This window comes from Oncorhynchus nerka, linkage group LG13, assembly GCF_034236695.1.
Source record: "Oncorhynchus nerka isolate Pitt River linkage group LG13, Oner_Uvic_2.0, whole genome shotgun sequence".
Taxonomy (NCBI): domain Eukaryota; kingdom Metazoa; phylum Chordata; class Actinopteri; order Salmoniformes; family Salmonidae; genus Oncorhynchus; species Oncorhynchus nerka.
In genome coordinates, this window is record NC_088408.1 from 58,642,909 (window position 1) to 58,661,734 (window position 18,826).

Below are 18,826 nucleotides of genomic sequence, written 5' to 3' on the forward strand. Positions count from 1 at the left end.
ATTATGGCGGTTTAATGCCATATAAAAGTGTTCCTTTTGTTGCCTTTCATTTCCTGGTTCTGAGAGAGGGGAAGCATGTATGCTAAGGTGCCATGCAACGCCCCTCAAGCAGACATAGAAGGAAAGAATGAGGGAGGGGGTTGAAATGAAGGGGATGAGAGAGGAAAGATGATGATAGGATGCAATGACTCACACATACCACTAGGTGTCACCCTAGGTCCTGGCTAAACACCCCCCCCCTCATCCCAACATGTACAACGCATGCCGCAGATCATGGAGGTTGCGCCTTTGTGGACAACGAGGATCATCTGACTCTTTACTTCAATCCTAACCTTAAATTCGTAAAAAGTAATCACTGACATTTGAGCAGCTCTTGGGAGCAACACAATTACACCCATAGAACTATAAGGCACTGGTTCAGTTAGGGTTGATGTACTTCTATTGTTAAAGCATAATGACTGGTCTCCCGTCTATCTAACTGAGGATGGTGGATGACATCTGTGTTTGGAGATTGTTATTATTTTTGGTTGCTAGTTTGAGTGACGGGCCAACTTACCAATAGCAGATTGACATCCTCAGACTGACGGCATTAGAGGGGAGGGCGATACATTCAAATTAGTTTCATTGGATGGAGGTAGCAGGCGGGTGTGGTTCTAAGGATGGAACTGCTAGTAGTGAGGCTACTAAACAGAAGCTCATTTAAAAAAGGAAATTAATTATTACTGCTGTACTCCACTAACAGCCTATCCATCTTATTAAAATCATAACTTATGACAGCACATATATCGGACAGCCTCAGCCACTTAAAACAAACACTCAAGAAGACAATAGAACATATAGAAAGAAAATCAACTGAAGGGAGATATGTAAAAAAAAAAAAAGATGAAGGACAAACAGGGGTGAGGGGGGATGGGATCAGTACTGGAACTGGGCCTGGGAGTAAAGTGAATGAGCAACTCACCATGGAGGGCATGTTGTTCTTGGCTCCAGGGGGGATGAGCACGCGCAGGTCCGGCTTGCGGTTGTTCATGCCCAGGTTCATAGGTGGGGGAGACTTGGCCTGCATGCTCTTGTTCATGCTACCCGGAGAGGCCAGCAGACCGGGCGAGTTACGGTGGTGGTTCCCATAGCCGTTGCCTAATGAGAAGAGAGGGAGATGAGCGAGAGAGAGAGGGAGCCATCAGTTATACTGTTCAAAAGACCGTCATTACTGTCTGATTGTCCTCAGACAACAGTAGCATGTTAAAGAATGTTTGCCGTATTTGGCGCTGCTAAAGACGGCGCCGTAGAGGATGGCTGACGTATTACATGCCCGTAACCAATTGGGTTCATTTTTTTTGCGTCGTTTGTAACTTATTTTAAAGCTTGAGCTACCATCTCTTATGACCGAAAATAACTTATGGACATCAGAACTGGGATTTCTCACCACGAACTGGAAGAAGATTTTTCCTTTAATGAGTTAACGAGTCCCAGATCCCCGTCATTTGCGTGAATAAAAGACAGAGGAAAAGAGGGCGCAGATCGGGCTGCCTTTTGAGAGTCCGTAGGCAAGCGAGTAAACTCCCACTGACATCAATTCTACTTGCTAACATGTAATCATTGGAAAATAAAAATCGATGACCTACGATTACGATTATCCTACCAACAGGACTGTAATATCTTATGTTTCACCGAGTCGTGGCTGAACGACGACATGGATCATATAGAGCTGGAGGGATTTTCAATGCACCGGCAGAACAGAGGGGTAGGGGTGTGTATCTTTTTGTCAATAACAACTGGTGAGCAATGTCTAATATTAAAGAAGTCTCAAAGTATTGTCCCTTATGATAAGCTGTAGACCAAATTATCTAACAAGAGAGTTCTCATCTATATTATTTGCAGCCGTCTATTTACCACCACAGACCGATGCTGGCACTAAGACCGCACTGAACCAACTCTATAAGTCCATAAGCAAACAAGAAAATGCTCACCCAGAAGCAGCGCTTCTAGTGGCCGGGGACTTAAATGCAGACAAACTTAAATCAGTTTTACCACATTTTTACCAGCATGTCACATGTGCAACCAGAGGGAAAAAAACTCTAGACCATCTTTACTCCACACACAGAGATGCATACAAAGCTCTCCTCCGCTCTCCATTTGGTAAATCTGACCATAATTCTATCCTCCTGATTCCTGCTTACAAGCAAAAACTAAAGCAGGAAGTACCAGTGACTCGCTCAATAAGGAAGTGGTCAGATGAAGTGGTCAGGACTGTTTTGCTAGCACAGACTAGAATATGTTCTGGGATTCATCCAATGGCACTGAGGAGTTTACCACCTCAGTCATCGGCATCATCAATAAGTGCATTGACGACGTCGTCCCCACAGTGACCCTATGTACATATCCCAACCAGATGCCATGGATTACAGGCAACATCCGCATCGAGCTAAAGGCTAGAGCTGCCGCTTTCAAGGAGCGGGACACTAATCCAGATGCATATAAGAAATTCCGCTATGCACTCAGACGAACCATCAAACAAGCAAGCGTCAATACAGGATTAAGATTGAATCCTATTACACCGGCTGATGCTCGTCGGATGTGGCAGGGCTTGAAAACTATTACAGACTACAAAGGGTAACCCAGATGCGAGCTGCCCAGTGATGCGGGCCTACCAGATGAGCTAAATGCCTTTTATGCTCGCTTCGAGGCAAGCAACGCTGAAGCATTCACGAGAGCAACAGCTGTTCTGGATGACTGTGTGATAACGGTCACGTTAGAGAATGTGAGCAAGACCTTTAAACAGGTCAACATTCACAAGGCCGCGGGGCCAGATGGATTACCAGGACGTGTACTCAAAGCATGCACGGACCAACTGGCAAGTGTCTTCACTGACATTTTAAACCTCTCCCTGACTGACTCTGTAATATTTACATGTTTTAAGCAGACAACCATTGTCCCTGGCCAAAGGAAGCGAAGATAACCTGCCTAAATTCGCATACCGCCCCAACAGATCCACAGATGACGCAATCTCAATCGCACTCCACACAGCCCTTTCCCACCTGGACAAAATAAACACCTATGTGAAAATAATGTTCATTGACTAGAGCTCAGCATTCAACACCATAGTGCCCATGACCCTGGGACTACACACCTCTCTCTGCAACTGGATCCTGGACTTCCTGACGGGCCGCCCCCAGGTGGTAAGGGTAGGCAACAACACATCTGCCATGCTGATCCTCAACATTGGGGCCCCTCATGGGTGGGTACTTAGTCCCCTCCAGTACTCCCTGTTCACTCAAGACTGCAAGGCCAGGCACGACTCCAACACCATCATTAAGTTTGTTGACAACACAACAGTGGTAGGCCTGATCAGTGACAACGATGAGACAGCCTATAGGGAGGAGGTAAGAGAACTGGCAGTGTGGTGCCAGGCAAACAACCTCTCCCTCAATGTGAGCAAGACAAAGGAGCTGATCGTGCACTACAGGAAAAGGCAGAACAGGCCCCCATTAACATCAACAGGGCTGTAGTGGAGCGGGTTGAGAGTTTCAAGTTCCTTGGTGTCCACATCACCAACGATGGTCCAAATACACCAAGACAGTCGTGAAGAGGGCACAACAAAACCTTTTCCCGCTCAGGAGACTGAAGAGATTTGGTATGGGTCCCCAGATCCTCAAAAAGTTCTACAGCTGCACCATCGAGAGCATCCTGACCGGTTGCATCACCACGCTACAGAGGCGCTACAGAGGGTAGTGTGTACGGCCCAGTACACCACTGGGGCCAAACTTCCTGCAATCCAGGACCTATATAATAGGCGGTGTCAGAGGGAAGCCCATAAAATTGAGAGAGCTTCCAGTCACCTTAATCATAGACTGTTTTCTCTGCTATCGCACGTCAAGTAGTACCAGACCTCCAAGTCTAGGACCAAAAGGATCCTTAACAGCTTCTACCCCCAAGCCATAAGACTGCTGAATTATTAATGAAATGGCCACTGGACTATTTACATTGACCCCCCCTCCATTTGTTTTGTACACTGCTGATAGTCATTGTTTATTATCTATGCATAGTCACTTCATCCCTACCTAAATGTACAAATGATCTGTAACCTGTAACCCCGCACTGACTCGGTACCAGTACCCCCTGTATAAAGCCTCGTTATTGTTATGTTATTGTGTTACTATGTTATCGTTCGCTAAAAGTCTGTGTTTCAGACATAAGGAAGTGGATGGCTGCAAACGTTCTACTTTTAAACTCGGACAAAACAGAGATGCTTGTTCTAGGTCCCAAGAAACAAAAAGATATTCTGTTGAATCTGACAATTAATCTTAATGGTTGTACAGTCGTCTCCAATAAAACTGTGAAGGACCTCGGCGTTACTCTGGACCCTGATCTCTCTTTTGACGAACATATCAAGACTGTTTCAAGGACAGCTTTTTTCCATCTACGTAACATTGCAAAAATCAGAAACTTTCTGACCAAAAATGATGCAGAAAAATTAATCCATGCTTTTGTTACTTCTAGGTTAGACTACTGGAATGCTCTACTTTCCGGCTACCCGGATAAAGCACTAAATAAACTTCAGTTAGTTCTAAATACGGCTGCTAGAATCCTGACTAGAACCAAAACATTTGATCATATCACTCCAGTGCTAGCCTACCTACACTGGCTTCCTGTTAAGGCAAGGGCTGATTTCAAGGTTTTACTGCTAACCTACAAAGCATAATATGGGCTTTCTCCTACCTATCTCTCTGATTTGGTCCTGCCGTACATACCTACACGTCCGCTACGGTCATAAGACACAGGCCTCCTAATTGTCCCTAGAATTTCTAAGCAAACAGCTGGAGGCAGGGCTTTCTCCTATAGAGCTCAATTTTTATGGAATGGTCTGCCTATCCATGTGAGAGACGCAGACTCGGTCTCAACCTTTCAGTCTTTACTAAAGACTCATCTCTTCAGTGCATCATATGATTGAGTGTAGTCTGGCCCAGGAGTGTGAAGGTGAACGGAAAGGCTCTGGAGCAACGAACCGCCCTTGCTGTCTCTGCCTGTCCAGTTCCCCTCTTACCACTGGGAGACTCTGCCTCTAACCCTATTACAGGGGCTGAGTCACTGGCTTACTGGTGCTCTTTCATGCCGTCCCTAGGAGGGGTGCGTCACTTGAGTGGGTTGAGTCACTGATGTGATCTTCCTGTCTGGGTTGGCGCCCCCCCTTGGGTTGTGCCGTGGCAGAGATCTTTGTGGGCTATACTCGGCCTTGTCTCAGGATGGTAAGTTGGTGGTTGAAGATATCCCTCTAGTGGTGTGGGGACTGTGCTTTGGCAAAGTGGGTGGGGTTATATCCTTCCTGTTTGGCCCTGTCTGGGGGTATCATCGGATGGGGCCACAGTGTCTCCTGACCCCTCTTGTCTCAGCCTCCAGTATTTATGCTGCAGTAGTTTATGTGTTGGGGGCTAGGGTCAGTTTGTTATATCTGGAGTATTTCTCCTGTCTTATCCGGTGTCCTGTGTGAATTTAAGTATGCTCTCTCTAATTCTCTCTTTCTCTCTTTCTCTCTCTCGGAGGACCTGAGCGCTAGGACCATGCCTCAGGACTACCTGGCATGAGGACACCTTGTTGTCCCCAGTCCACCTGGCCGTGCTGCTGCTCCAGTTTCAACTGTTCAGCACCTGATGTGCTGACTTGCTGCACCCTCGACAGCTACTGTGATTATTATTATTTGACCATGCTGGTCATTTATGAACATTTGAACATCTTGGCCATGTTCTGTTATAATCGCCACCCGGCACAGCCAGAAGAGGACTGGCCACCCCTCATAGCCTGCTTCCTCTCCAGGTTTCTTCCTAGGTTTTGGCCTTTCTAGGGAGTTCTAGGGAGCCACCGTGCTTCTACACCTGCATTGCTTGCTATTTGGGGTTTTAGGCTGGGTTTCTGTACAGCACTTTGAGATATCAGCTGACGTACGAAGGGCTATACAAATAAATTTGATTTGATTTGTTACTTTTTTTCTTTTTTTTAAACTTGAGTTTTATTTGGTAAATATTTTCTTAACCAACAGTTAAGAGTTAAGAAGAGTTAAGGGCTTGTAAAGTAAGCATTTCACGGAAAGGTCTACACTTGTTGTATTCGGCGCATGTGACAAGCAAAGTTTGATTTGACGTTGTACTGCGGAAACCATTACTTCAAATATTAAAATGATTCAACTAGTGGAGGAGTGGAGATGCTACTGTCCTAGAGCCAGAGAGAGAGGTCATTTTCACCCAGTGATCCCACACAATTCTCCCATATCCGCCTGATTTGGCTGGTTTGTGAGGACTTATTCTTTCCTTTCTTAGAGAAATGTCCATTTTACCTCTGTCACTGTCATTTACCCTGCATCTAGCCAGTGAGTCGTGTTAAAAACATCAAATTATGGCCTTGGAGACCACAGAGGGACAGGACCCATCATTTGGCCATCAGCGCTAAACACATGTGTTGCCTCTTCTAGACAAAGACCCTGCTTTGGGGTAGACACCCAATCCACATTCCTCCTCCGACAGACTGACTGGAGGACTGAGTTTAGCACCCACGCCACACACAAACCAGTGGGGCACCCTCCCAGCAACATCCCATTAAAAACGAGAGAGAGAGTGAGCAGTGTATATGCTTTGTTTCTAACCCAATCCCGCAGCCTGCTTTTCCCCCCATTCCTAGGGGTAGAACAGAGAGCGCAGTATGGACGTTTCCCACTTGAAAGAGGGGCAGGAATTATACGTTAGACATAAATGAATTTCCTAATCATATACTCCAGGGGAAAATGAGTCGCAGATGTCTTCCTGGGCAATTTCCCCCCGCTGATCTTTGTTTAATTTGAGAGTGAGGTTTTTGTTGTTTGGAAATGAAAAGTCTCGAAAGCTCAATTTGAACAATCTGAAGAGTAAACGACCGCTAGCGGTGAAAGAAAATGAGGCCTGGACAAAAAACAACAACTAGAAAAACAGTGTGTGTGCATCCATGTATGAGTTATTGTGTGTGTGTGCGTGTGCGTGTGCGTGTGTCTGCATGCTTGGGTCCCTATGTGCAAAATTGTGTTAATATAGTGTCATAGTTTATGTGTGAGTGTGTGTGTATCAGATAGTACTTGTCTGTGTGTGTGACTTTGAATGTGTCTATTACTGTACATGTCAATGATGAATGCATGTGTCCATTGAGGTGTGTCTGTGCATGACAGTGTACGTGTGCACAGAGCACATGTATGGATGCACCTGTGTGTTTTGTATGGGAGCCTCTCCTAGAGCCACTCCATCCAGCTGCCTCATCAGCTCTGCTTGCCTCTCTCTCATCCTCATCGCTGGACTATTGTGCTGTGGAGTGAGCCCACGTGGAGAGACATGAATAGCGAATCAAAACAGCCGGAAAAGACTAGAAAATATCGGGGAATTACGTGTAGAAAAACTGAGACTGTCCAAAACATCCCAGACTAAAAAACTTGAACGTGACAGCTATCAACGTATGTCAGGTCAAGTCAAGGTAAGGCTGTTACTGTACAGCCCATCTGATTCATAGCTCCCGGCCCAGAGGCTGAGTGTACGGTGAGGAAGGGATTTCAGGCAGCCATTTTACAGCTCACGCTCTAAATATGACTGGAGACTGGCTATAGCCCAGGAGATGGGATTTATTACCTAAGGCAGGCAATTGGCAAGCGATGTGGATGCTAGAGGTTCTCTACAGCTGCTAGTGACTGGTTTACAGTAGGTTGATCTGAACTGAAGACACTTGGATTATAACATGGATTGGGTACGGATCTTAACAACTTGGCTACAGATAGGCAAATACAGTAGCAAGCATCTGACTACAGACATGCAGCAGCTCTGTGAGTCCAAGACATCAAGACATGATCGTTCCCGACACTGAAACTGACAGTCAAACCTTTCTCCTTCTACCGCTACCACCTCACGCTGCAGAATAGAGCAGTGAGTTGAGGCAGACAAGAAGCAACCGTTTTGAGGAAGTACCCAAATGAAAACTCGCTGTCCAGATAAGTGTCAGCGACATCATCCGATTTGAAGTGGAGATGCAAAGGTGAAGGCTATTTATGTAGGCAGAGGAAGTCTGGGGATGCCACACTGTGACTGTACTCTAACACACTGGCTGCCTTGCCTAAAGGTGCAACTTTCCACATATGCCTATTGGGCCTCATACACACGCACGCACGCACGCACACAGACAGACAGACAGACAGACAGACAGACAGACAGACAGACAGACAGACAGACAGACAGACAGACAGACAGACAGACAGACAGACAGACAGACAGACGACACAAGACACACACATGGCTGGTGTGGTTAAACCAATGTACATTTAACTGTTACTGAACACTTTCTGATGTCCTGTTGTGGTCTAACGGGTGTGTTCCATCCCACTTTCGATACGCAGGCACTTCCGTTGAGGTTTGGCCTAACGTGCATTGAAATCTGAATCCACCAACTGAACTATGGCGCCATGCTAGTTAGCTAACTAACACCTTCTACTGTATCTATGCAGACTATGGACCAAGATATAGGGATCATTGAGCTTTTTTTTGTAAGAATAGGCCTTGTGTCTTCGTCTCAAGGCTCTTGTCTTGGACGAGAGGATTGGCAAACAGGACAGAGTGCATCTATGTTTCTGTTGAGCTGTTCCAGGGTCTATTCTCTGTACTGTATATCTACACTGTACAAAACATTGTTATTTCCATGACATAGACTGACCAGGTGAATCCAGGTGAATGCTATGATCCATTATTGATGTTACTCGTTAAATCCACTTCAATAATTGTACAGTCGTGGCCAAAAGTTTTGAGAATGACACAAATATTCATTTTTACAAAGTCTGCTGCCTCATTTTGTATGATGGCAATTTGCATATATTCCAGAATGTTATGGAAGAGTGATCAGATGAACTGCAATTAATTGCAAAGTCCCTCTTTGCCATGCAAATGAACTGAATCCCCCAAAAACATTTCCACTGCATTTCAGCCCTGCCACAAAAGGACCAGCTGACATCACGTCAGTGATTCTCTCGTTAACACAGGTATGAGTGTTGACGAGGACAAGGCTGGAGATTACTCTGCCATGTTGATTGAGTTTGAATAACAAACTGGAAGCTTCAAAAGGAGGGTGGTGCTTGGAATCATTGTTCTTCCTCTGTCAACCATGGTTAGCTGCAAGGAAACACGTGCCGTCATCATTGCTTTGCACAAAAAGGGCTTCACAGGCAAGGATATTGCTGCCAGTAAGATTGCAACTAAATCAACCATTTATCGGATCATCAAGAACTTCAAGGAGAGAGGTTCAATTGTTCTGAAGAAGGCTTCAGGGCGCCCAAGAAAGTCCAGCAAGCGCCAGGACCGTCTCCTAAAGTACATTGAGCTGCGGGATCGGGGCACCACTAGTACAGAGCTTGCTCAGGAATGGCAGCAGGCAGGTGTGTGTGCATCTGCACGCACAGTGAGGTGAATACTTTTGGAGGATGGCCTGGTGTCAAGAAGGGCTGCAAAGAAGCCAATTCTCTCCAGGAAAAACATCAGGGACAGACTGATATTCTGCAAAAGGTACAGGGATTGAACTGCTGAGGACTGGGGTAAAGTCATTTTCTCTGATGAATCCCCTTTCTGATGGTTTGCGGCATCCAGAAAAAAGATTGTCTGGAGAAGACAAGGTGAGCACTACCATCAGTCCTGTGTCATGCCAACAGCAAAGCATCCTGAGACCATTAATGTGTGGGGTTGCTTCTCAGCCAAGGGAGGGGGCTCACTCACAATTTTGCCTAAGAACACAGACATGAATAAAGAATGGTACCAACACATCCTCCGACAGCAACTTCTCCCAACCATCCAGGAACAGTTTGGTGACAAACAATGTATTTTCCAGCATGATGGAGCACCTTGCCATAAGGCAAAAGTGATAACTAACAAAACATTGATATTTTGGGTTCATGACCAGGAAACTCCCCAGACCTTAATTCCATTGAGAACTTGTGGTCATTACTCAAGAGGCAGGTGGACAAACAAAACCCCACAAATTCTGACAAACTCCAAGCATTGATTATGCAAGTATGGGCTGCCATCAGTCAGGATGTGGCCCAGGTCGGATTGGAGAGGTTTGAAAAAGAAGGGTCAACACTGAAAATATTGACTCTCTGCATCAACTTCATGTAATTGTCAATAAAATCATTTGACACTTATGAAATGCTTGTAATTATACTTCAGTATTCCATAGTAACATCTGACAAAAATATGTAAAGACACTGAAGCAGAAAACTTTGTGGAAATTAATATTTGTGTCATTCTCAAAACTTTTGGCCACGACTGTAGATGAAGGGGAGGAGATTAAATAAGGATTTTTAAGCCTTGAGACAATTGAGACATGGATTGTGTGTGTGTGCCATACAGATGGTAAATGGGCAAGACAAAATATTTAAGTGCCTTTGTACAGGATATGGTAGTAGGTGCCAGGCGCACCGGTTTGTGTCAAGAACTGCAATGCTGCTGGGTTTTTCACGCTCAACAGTTTCCCGTAAGTATCAAGAATGGTCCACCACCCAAATGACATCTAGCCAACTTGATACAACTGTTGGAAGCATTGGATTCAACATGAGCCAACATCCCTGTGGAACGGTTTCGACATCTTGTTCTGTTCTGAGGGCAAAAGGGGGTACAACTCAATATTAGGAAGGTATTCCTAATGTTTTCTACACTCAGTGTGTGTGTGTGTGCGTGTGTGTGTGTGTGTTTGTGTGTGTGTGTGTGTCAAGCCTGTGTGCATGTGCCTGTGACCTATGGACATATAGAGAGAGACAATGAGAGCAGGTCGATGAAGGGTGTCCCACTCCCAGCTTTAGAACACCTTCCATGTCCATTTGTGTATTTGCAGTATGTAGCTGTCAGCAGCGGTTTGATCTCTGCTCTGCCTGCTTGTTTCACCGTGTAGGAGAATGAACCAGCCCCTGTCACCTCTCAGTAAAAACACTGTCACCTCTCTGTAAAAACACACACACACACACACACACACACACACACACACACACACACACACACACACACACACACACACACACACACACACACACACACACACACACACACACACACACACACACACAAGTCCCTGCCACACCGCTTTTACACCAAGGAGGTGACAACTCGACCTTCCAGTATCAAACTGTGTCATGTGTTGCTTATCAATCAAATCTGTCTAACAATGTTGGCACCCGTGGCATGAGTGGCACAAGGGGCTGTGTGTGTGTTTCTCTAAGAACGAGGGATATTTGATAAGAAAATCAAACATCTGCAGCAAACACTAGGTCAAAACACTCACCACTGACAATTTGCTTTTCAAAGCAAAAGCGAACAAATAACCTCTGGAACAGCGGCCACCTCACACTGAGTCACACACAACCCAGAACATCATTAAAACCTATGACCGGCTTCACAGAACGCTTCCATCTGTGTCTCCCTGTTTCTCCCCCTGCACACATGAATGGCTGAATATTCATCATGGGGTTTTTCCCCCTGTAAGATTTAAGAGGGACTTTAATGGAATATTTTTTAGTTCCACATGAATCTCTCTCCATGGCGTGTTTTCACCGCGGCTGAGCGCACTGGGTCCTCACAGAGTGCCTCTATTCATTGCCGCGGTGACACAAAGGCTACATTTGAAGCACGCTCCGGAGCACGCTGCCGACGGAACTCACACTACAACAAACGACTCTGTTGTGTGTGTGTGTGTGAGTGTGTGAGGGGCCAGACAGAGGGACCGGGCTCTGACCCCTACCAGGGAGCCCTGGGGACCAGACAGGGCTGCCCAGCTGTGCTCCCTTGACCCCCCCTAACCCTTACTGAGAAACTAACCCCCCCAGACACAGTCTAATACTCTCCCCTCTCCTTCTGCTGTCTGTCTGTGAGGGCTTCTCCAATTGCCTATTAGCTCACTATAAGACAAACCGTTGAATATAATCTGTACAGCAAATTGTGACCACATATGACCCCACAAACACACATGTAAATCCATTCAAACTCATGCAAATAAATGCAGACACACACAAACACATGGCCTGATTTACTTTCCACAGGAACATTATGGCATGGCGAGCCACGCCCATGTTAAATGTATTTTGCTCAAGACATATGATAGTAGATGGCCTATGAATGACTTAAAATATCCAAACAAAATGAGACGTGTGTGTTGTCAGGATAGAGGAAATAAACAGTGGTTAAAAGGTCGTATAATGCAGTGTGATGATGCTCGGCTCATTAAGACATAATGCGCACACGTGCACACACACACACACACACACACACACACACACACACACACACACACACACACACACGCATTCCACATTATAGTGCCCTCAAAGCTCATCAATAAGCTAAGGACCCTGGGACTAAACACCTCCCTCTGCAACTGGATCCTGGACTTCCTGACGGGCCGCCTCCAGGTGGTAAGGGTAGGTAACAACACATCCGCCACGCTGATCCTCAACACAGGGGCCCCTCAGGGGTGCGTGCTCAGCCCCCTCCTGTACTCCCTGTTCACTCAAGACTGCAAGGCCAGGCACGACTCCAACACCATCATTACATTTGCCGATGACACAACAGTGGTAGGATTGATCACCGACAACAACGAGACAGCCTATAGGGAGGATGTCAGAGACCTGGCCGTGTGGTGCCAGGTCAACAACCGCTCCCTCAATGTCATCAAGACAAAGGAGAAGATTGTGGACTACAGGAAAAGGAGGACCGAGCACGCCCCAATTCTCATTGACGGGGCTGCTGTGGAGCAGGTTGAGAGCTTCAAGTTCCTTGGTGTCCACATCACCAACAAACTAACATGGTCCAAGCACACCATGACAGTCGTGAAGCGGGCATAACAAAACCTATTCTCCCTCAGGAGACTGAAAAGATTTGGCATGGGTCCTCAGATCCTCAAAAGGTTCTACAGCTGCACCATCGAGAGCATCCTGACCGGTTGCATCACTGCCTGGTATGGCAACTGCTCAGCCTCTGACCGCAAGGCACTACAGAGGGTGGTGTGAACGGCCCAGTACATCACTGGGGCTAAGCTTTCTGCCATCCAGGACATCTGTACCAGGCGGTGTCAGAGGAAGGCCCTGAAGGCGGTGTCAGAGGAAGGACCAGAAAATTGTCAAAGACTCCAGCTAACCTAGTCATAGACTGTTCTCTCTGCTACCAAACGTCAAGCGGTACCGGAGAACCAAGTCTAGGTCCAAGAGGCTTCTAAACAGCTTCTACCCCTGCCATAAGACTCCTGAAAACCTAGTCAAATGGCTACCCAGACTATTCACATTGCCTGCCCCCCACCCCTCTCCTCTTGACACCACTGCCACTCTCTGTTGTCATCTATGCATTGTCACTTTAATTAATTAACTCTACCTACATCGTCTGTGGACCTATTTGGGCGGTAAGCAAATTGGAGTGGGTCTAGGGTGTCAGGTAGGGTGGAGGTGATATGGTCCTTGACTAGTCTCTCAAAGCACTTCATGATGACGGAAGTGAGTGCTACGGGGCGGTAGTCTTTTAGCTCAGTTACCTTAGCTTTCTTGGGAACAGGAACAATGGTGGCCCTCTTGAAGCATGTGGGAACAGCAGACTGGTATAGGGATTGATTGAATATGTCCGTAAACACACCGGCCAGCTGGTCTGCGCATGCTCTGAGGGCGCGGCTGGGGATGCCGTCTGGGCCTGCAGCCTTGCGAGGGTTAACACGTTTAAATGTCTTACTCACCTCGGCTGCAGTGAAGGAGAGACCGCATGTTTTCGTTGCAGGCCGTGTCAGTGGCACTGTATTGTCCTCAAAGCGGGCAAAAAGTGATTTAGTCTGCCTGGGAGCAAGACATCCTGGTCCGTGACTGGGCTGGGTTTCTTCTTGTAGTCCGTGATTGACTGTAGACCCTGCCACATGCCTCTTGTGTCTGAGCCATTGAATTGAGATTCCACTTTGTCTCTGTACTGACGCTTAGCTTGTTTAATAGCCTTGCGGAGGGAATAGCTGCATTGTTTATATTCGGACATATTACCAGACACCTTGCCCTGATTAAAAGCAGTGGTTCGCGCTTTCAGTTTCACGCGAATGCTGCCATCAATCCACGGTTTCTGGTTTGGGAATGTTTTTATCGTTGCTATGGGAACGACATCTTCGACGCACGTTCTAATGAACTCGCACACCGAATCAGCGTATTCGTCAATATTTCCATCTGACGCAATACGAAACATGTCCCAGTCCACGTGATGGAAGCAGTCTTGGAGTGTGGAGTCAGCTTGGTCTGACCAGCGTTGGACAGACCTCAGCGTGGGAGCCTCTTGTTTTAGTTTCTGCCTGTAGGCAGGGATCAGCAAAATGGAGTCGTGGTCAGCTTTTCCGAAAGGGGGGCGGGGCAGGGCCTTATATGCGTCGCGGAAGTTAGAGTAACAATGATCCAAGGTTTTACCACCCCTGGTTGCGCAATCGATATGCTGGTAAAATTTAGGGAGTCTTGTTTTCAGATTAGCTTTGTTAAAATCCCCAGCTACAATGAATGCAGCCTCCGGATAAATGGTTTCCAGTTTGCAAAGAGTTAAATAAAGTTCGTTCAGAGCCATCGATGTGTCTGCTTGGGGGGGATATATACGGCTGTGATTATAATCGAGGAGAATTCTCTTGGAAGATAATGCGGTCTACATTTGATTGTGAGGAATTCTAGATCAGGTGAACAGAGTGGCATAGTTTGCTTACCGCCCAAATAGGTCCACAGACGATGCAATCTCAACCACACTGCACACTGCCCTAACCCACCTGGACAAGAGGAATACCTATGTGAGAATGCTGTTCATCGACTACAGCTCGGCATTCAATACCATAGTACCCTCCAAGCTCGTCATCAAGCTCGAGACCCTGGGTCTCGACCCCGCCCTGTGCAACTGGGTACTGGACTTCCTGACGGGCCGCCCACAGGTGGTGAGGGTAGGCAACAACATCTCCTCCCCGCTGATCCTCAACACGGGGGCCCCACAAGGGTGCGTTCTGAGCCCTCTCCTGTACTCCCTGTTCACCCACGACTGCGTGGCCATGCACGCCTCCAACTCAATCATCAAGTTTGCGGACGACACAACAGTGGTAGGCTTGATTACCAACAACGACGAGACGGCCTACAGGGAGGAGGTGAGGGCCCTCGGAGTGTGGTGTCAGGAAAATAACCTCACACTCAACGTCAACAAAACTAAGGAGATGATTGTGGACTTCAGGAAACAGCAGAGGGAACACCCCCTATCCACATCGATGGATCAGTAGTGGAGAGGGTAGCAAGTTTTAAGTTCCTCGGCATACACATCACAGACAAACTGAATTGGTCCACTCACACTGACAGCGTCGTGAAGAAGGCGCAGCAGCGCCTCTTCAACCTCAGGAGGCTGAAGAAATTCGGCTTGTCACCAAAAGCACTCACAAACTTCTACAGATGCACAATCGAGAGCATCCTGGCGGGCTGTATCACCGCCTGGTACGGCAACTGCTCCGCCCTCAACCGTAAGGCTCTCCAGAGGGTAGTGAGGTCTGCACAACGCATCACCGGGGGCAAACTACCTGCCCTCCAGGACACCTACACCACCCGATGTTACAGGAAGGCCATAAAGATCATCAAGGACATCAACCACCCAAACCACTGCCTGTTCACCCCGCTATCATCCAGAAGGCGAGGTCAGTACAGGTGCATCAAAGCTGGGACCGAGAGACTGAAAAACAGCTTCTATCTCAAGGCCATCAGACTGTTAAACAGCAATCACTAACATTGAGTGGCTGCTGCCAACACACTGTCATTGACACTGACCCAACTCCAGCCACTTTAATAATGGGAATTGATGGGAAATTATGTAAATATATCACTAGCCACTTTAAACAATGCTACCTTATATAATGTTACTTACCCTACACTATTCATCTCATATGCATATGTATATACTGTACTCTAGATCATCGACTGCATTCTTATGTCACTAGCCACTTTAACTATGCCACTTTGTTTACTTTGTCTACATACTCATCTCATATGTATATACTGTACTCGATACCATCTACTGTATGCTGCTCTGTACCATCACTCATTCATATATCCTTATGTACATATTCCTTATCCCCTTACACTGTGTATAAGACAGTAGTTTTGGAATTGTTAGTTAGATTACTTGTTGGTTATCACTGCATTGTCGGAACTAGAAGCACAAGCATTTCGCTACACTCGCATTAACATCTGCTAACCATGTGTATGTGACAAATAAAATTTGATTTGATTTGATTTGATGTACTGTTCTTACTAACTCAACTAACCGGTGTCCCCACACACTGACTCTGTACCTCCCTGTTTATATTGTTATTTTTTTACTGCTCCTCTTTAATTGATTGTTACTTTTATCTCTTATTCTTATCCGTATTTTTTAAAACTGCACTGTCGGTTAGGGGCTCGTAAGTAAGCATTTCACTGTAAGGTGTAAGGTGTTGTACTCGGCGCATGTGACTAATACAATTTGATTTGATTTGATTTGATATGATTTGACACATAGAAAGAGAGTGCAGAAGACAGAAGGATAAATAAAAGCATAGGTATAACACCTCTGATCCCTAAGATCCCTAAAACTCACAGCACCTTCCCTTTTGTGATTGAATGTCATCCTACCCACTCTAATATTATTTTCTTTCCTTTTTCCACTTGTTAGAGAATTGCTGAGCCGAGACCAGGATGTACCACGGACCCAGAACTGGACAAACATTCCCTAAGGAACTCCAAGACCATTAAAATCAACACGTCAAGGACAGGAACTCAATTTTAGTTTAGGTTGGTATTAGTCATGCGTTTTATGGTCTGGGTGGGAGAGTGGGTGCCCTGTGTGTGTGTTTATCTGTGTGTGTGAGAAGGAGGATGCCATCCTTACCAGCACTGCTAACCGCACCAGTGGTGAGGTCAGCACCCATGAGGCCACCTGAAAGATGAAAGAGGGATGAGAGGAAAAGAGGAAAACATTAGAGGAGAGGCCTCCCTCCTTCACACCCACATCCCATCAGTTCCCTCCTCCTCTCTCGCCTTTCAGTGACACTCTGTCTAAGTTACTTTAACCATCAGCCCCTTCTTCTTTTGTGCCAGGGCTGATGTGTGTGTGTGTGTGTGTGTGTGTGTGTGTGTGTGTGTGTGTGTGTGTGTAAACCCAAATGCCACAGCTTTCCCAAAAACCATAAGTTCTAGTCAAACGGACGCTGCGAGTGGATACTGGACGATAGCGTCCCAAAAAAATGGCACATTTGTATTTTTAAGTCGTGCGAGGTGGAGGAGTGGGAGGAGCGTGAGCGTGTGCGGTTAGTGTGGTGGCGGCAGCGCCAAAACTCATATTTACTTTGTGCCGGTGCGCGGTGCATCCAGGCCTAATGACAGGGTGAGGGTGTGGGCAGCAGGCTACTGCCCAGAGGGACAAAATAGAGCCTTCAGACAACAATAACAAACCGACAGGCCTCATGTGCTTATGTCACCAGCAACTTAAAACCTATACATAGGGCCTGACATCCCCAGGACAGTGCCTCACAGTAAATGGAGGGGATTGCTGACTTGGTTTGAATGTAATATTGAGTCACCTTCCCTTAAATGAACTATCAATCAGTAGAGCTGACCTTATTTCCTCTGTGCGTTCCCCTGAATGTTTATGGAGGGCTTCTCTTTAAAGAGTGTGTGTTTGTTTGTGTGTTACCTGCACTGGCAGGTCTGTGTGTGACACCGGGGGACATGCTGTTCCTCTGCATGTGGTGTGCCAGGGGCAGCAGGTTGTGGTTGCCTAGGGAACCTCCTGGGTGGCTGTAGATGAGACTGTTCTGGTTGCTAACGGGGATGGACACCGGCATCTCGTAGTTGGAGGGGGCCACGCCCTGCTGAGAGAGAGAGAGAGAGAGAGAGAGAGAGAGAGAGAGAGAGAGACAAAAGAGGAAGAACGCATGATTAAACACAATAGAGAGACAAAACAAAAGAACACAACAATAGAATACACAGGCATAGAGATAACTGTTAAAGATTACAGTGGAAGAGAGAACCAAAAGAATCCAAGGCTAAAGAAATATATCACAGCTCGAATGAAACCGTGAGCGAGAGAAAGAAAGCGATAAAAGGAGATAGAAAGAACAGTCATACAAAAAAAGGGTCAACGGCCAGATAATGTCACAACTGAAAGGGACTTTTACTTGTCACCCAGGAATGAGAGGAAACAATGTGCTTGTGGAATGTGGACTGTCTCTTCCCACAGTGGCATCTTTAAAGGGTCAGCCACCGTCTACAATGTGAATACACTCGTCTCTCTACGTCCCCATCGTTGACTCTCTGTGCCTGTTTTCACCCTTTGATTAACATGGTGACCTCCTAACGTAGCCGACTTCCAAGGGAAAAGAACATGTGGATCTCAGAAAACACAACAACAACTTTTCATTGTGTGGTCATTGTTTCTCATTCCAATACACAGATCCTTTTGAAGCAGATAGGGAAGCTGATATCGTCTACTACAAATGTACTCGTTCTGAATTTGCTCAATTTTGTGGAGCACGGTGTTGGAAATCTATATATGATTTTGGTAAATGTACATTATATATACACCATTCTCAGGTTTTTACTAAAATAGAGGTATGTCTCTGTCATGTCGAGATCAAGTGTTTTTTAAGTGGCAGGTAAGACTAGCAGCATGTGGATGAGGTTGGTTGGTAGCTAGGCCCCTAGGCCCCAAGCGACAGATTCGTCATGTTTATCGTGTCACTCCACCATAGGGCTTAACCTTGGGAGTGCCCTGGAAGTGGTCGCTCCTGGATG

At 46.4% G+C, this 18,826-nt stretch overlaps 1 protein-coding gene across 8 annotated transcripts in view; it reads right to left on the reverse strand.

Moving 5' to 3' along the window:
* The window catches only part of mef2cb (myocyte enhancer factor 2cb), a 98,396-nt gene that overhangs the window by 4,014 nt on the left and 75,556 nt on the right, over positions 1 to 18,826 (reverse strand). For 5 of the 8 annotated variants that reach the window (XM_029677457.2, XM_029677455.2, XM_029677459.2 and 2 more), the window contains 3 exons: positions 17,727 to 17,904; positions 16,923 to 16,970; positions 962 to 1,137 (listed from right to left, as the gene is read on the reverse strand). In XM_029677457.2, coding sequence (XP_029533317.1) covers positions 962 to 1,137; positions 16,923 to 16,970; positions 17,727 to 17,904 — 402 coding nt within the window. The remainder of the gene's footprint in view (positions 1 to 961; positions 1,138 to 16,922; positions 16,971 to 17,726; positions 17,905 to 18,826) is intronic. The other 3 variants (XM_029677460.2, XM_029677458.2, XM_029677461.2) reach the window with 2 other exon arrangements.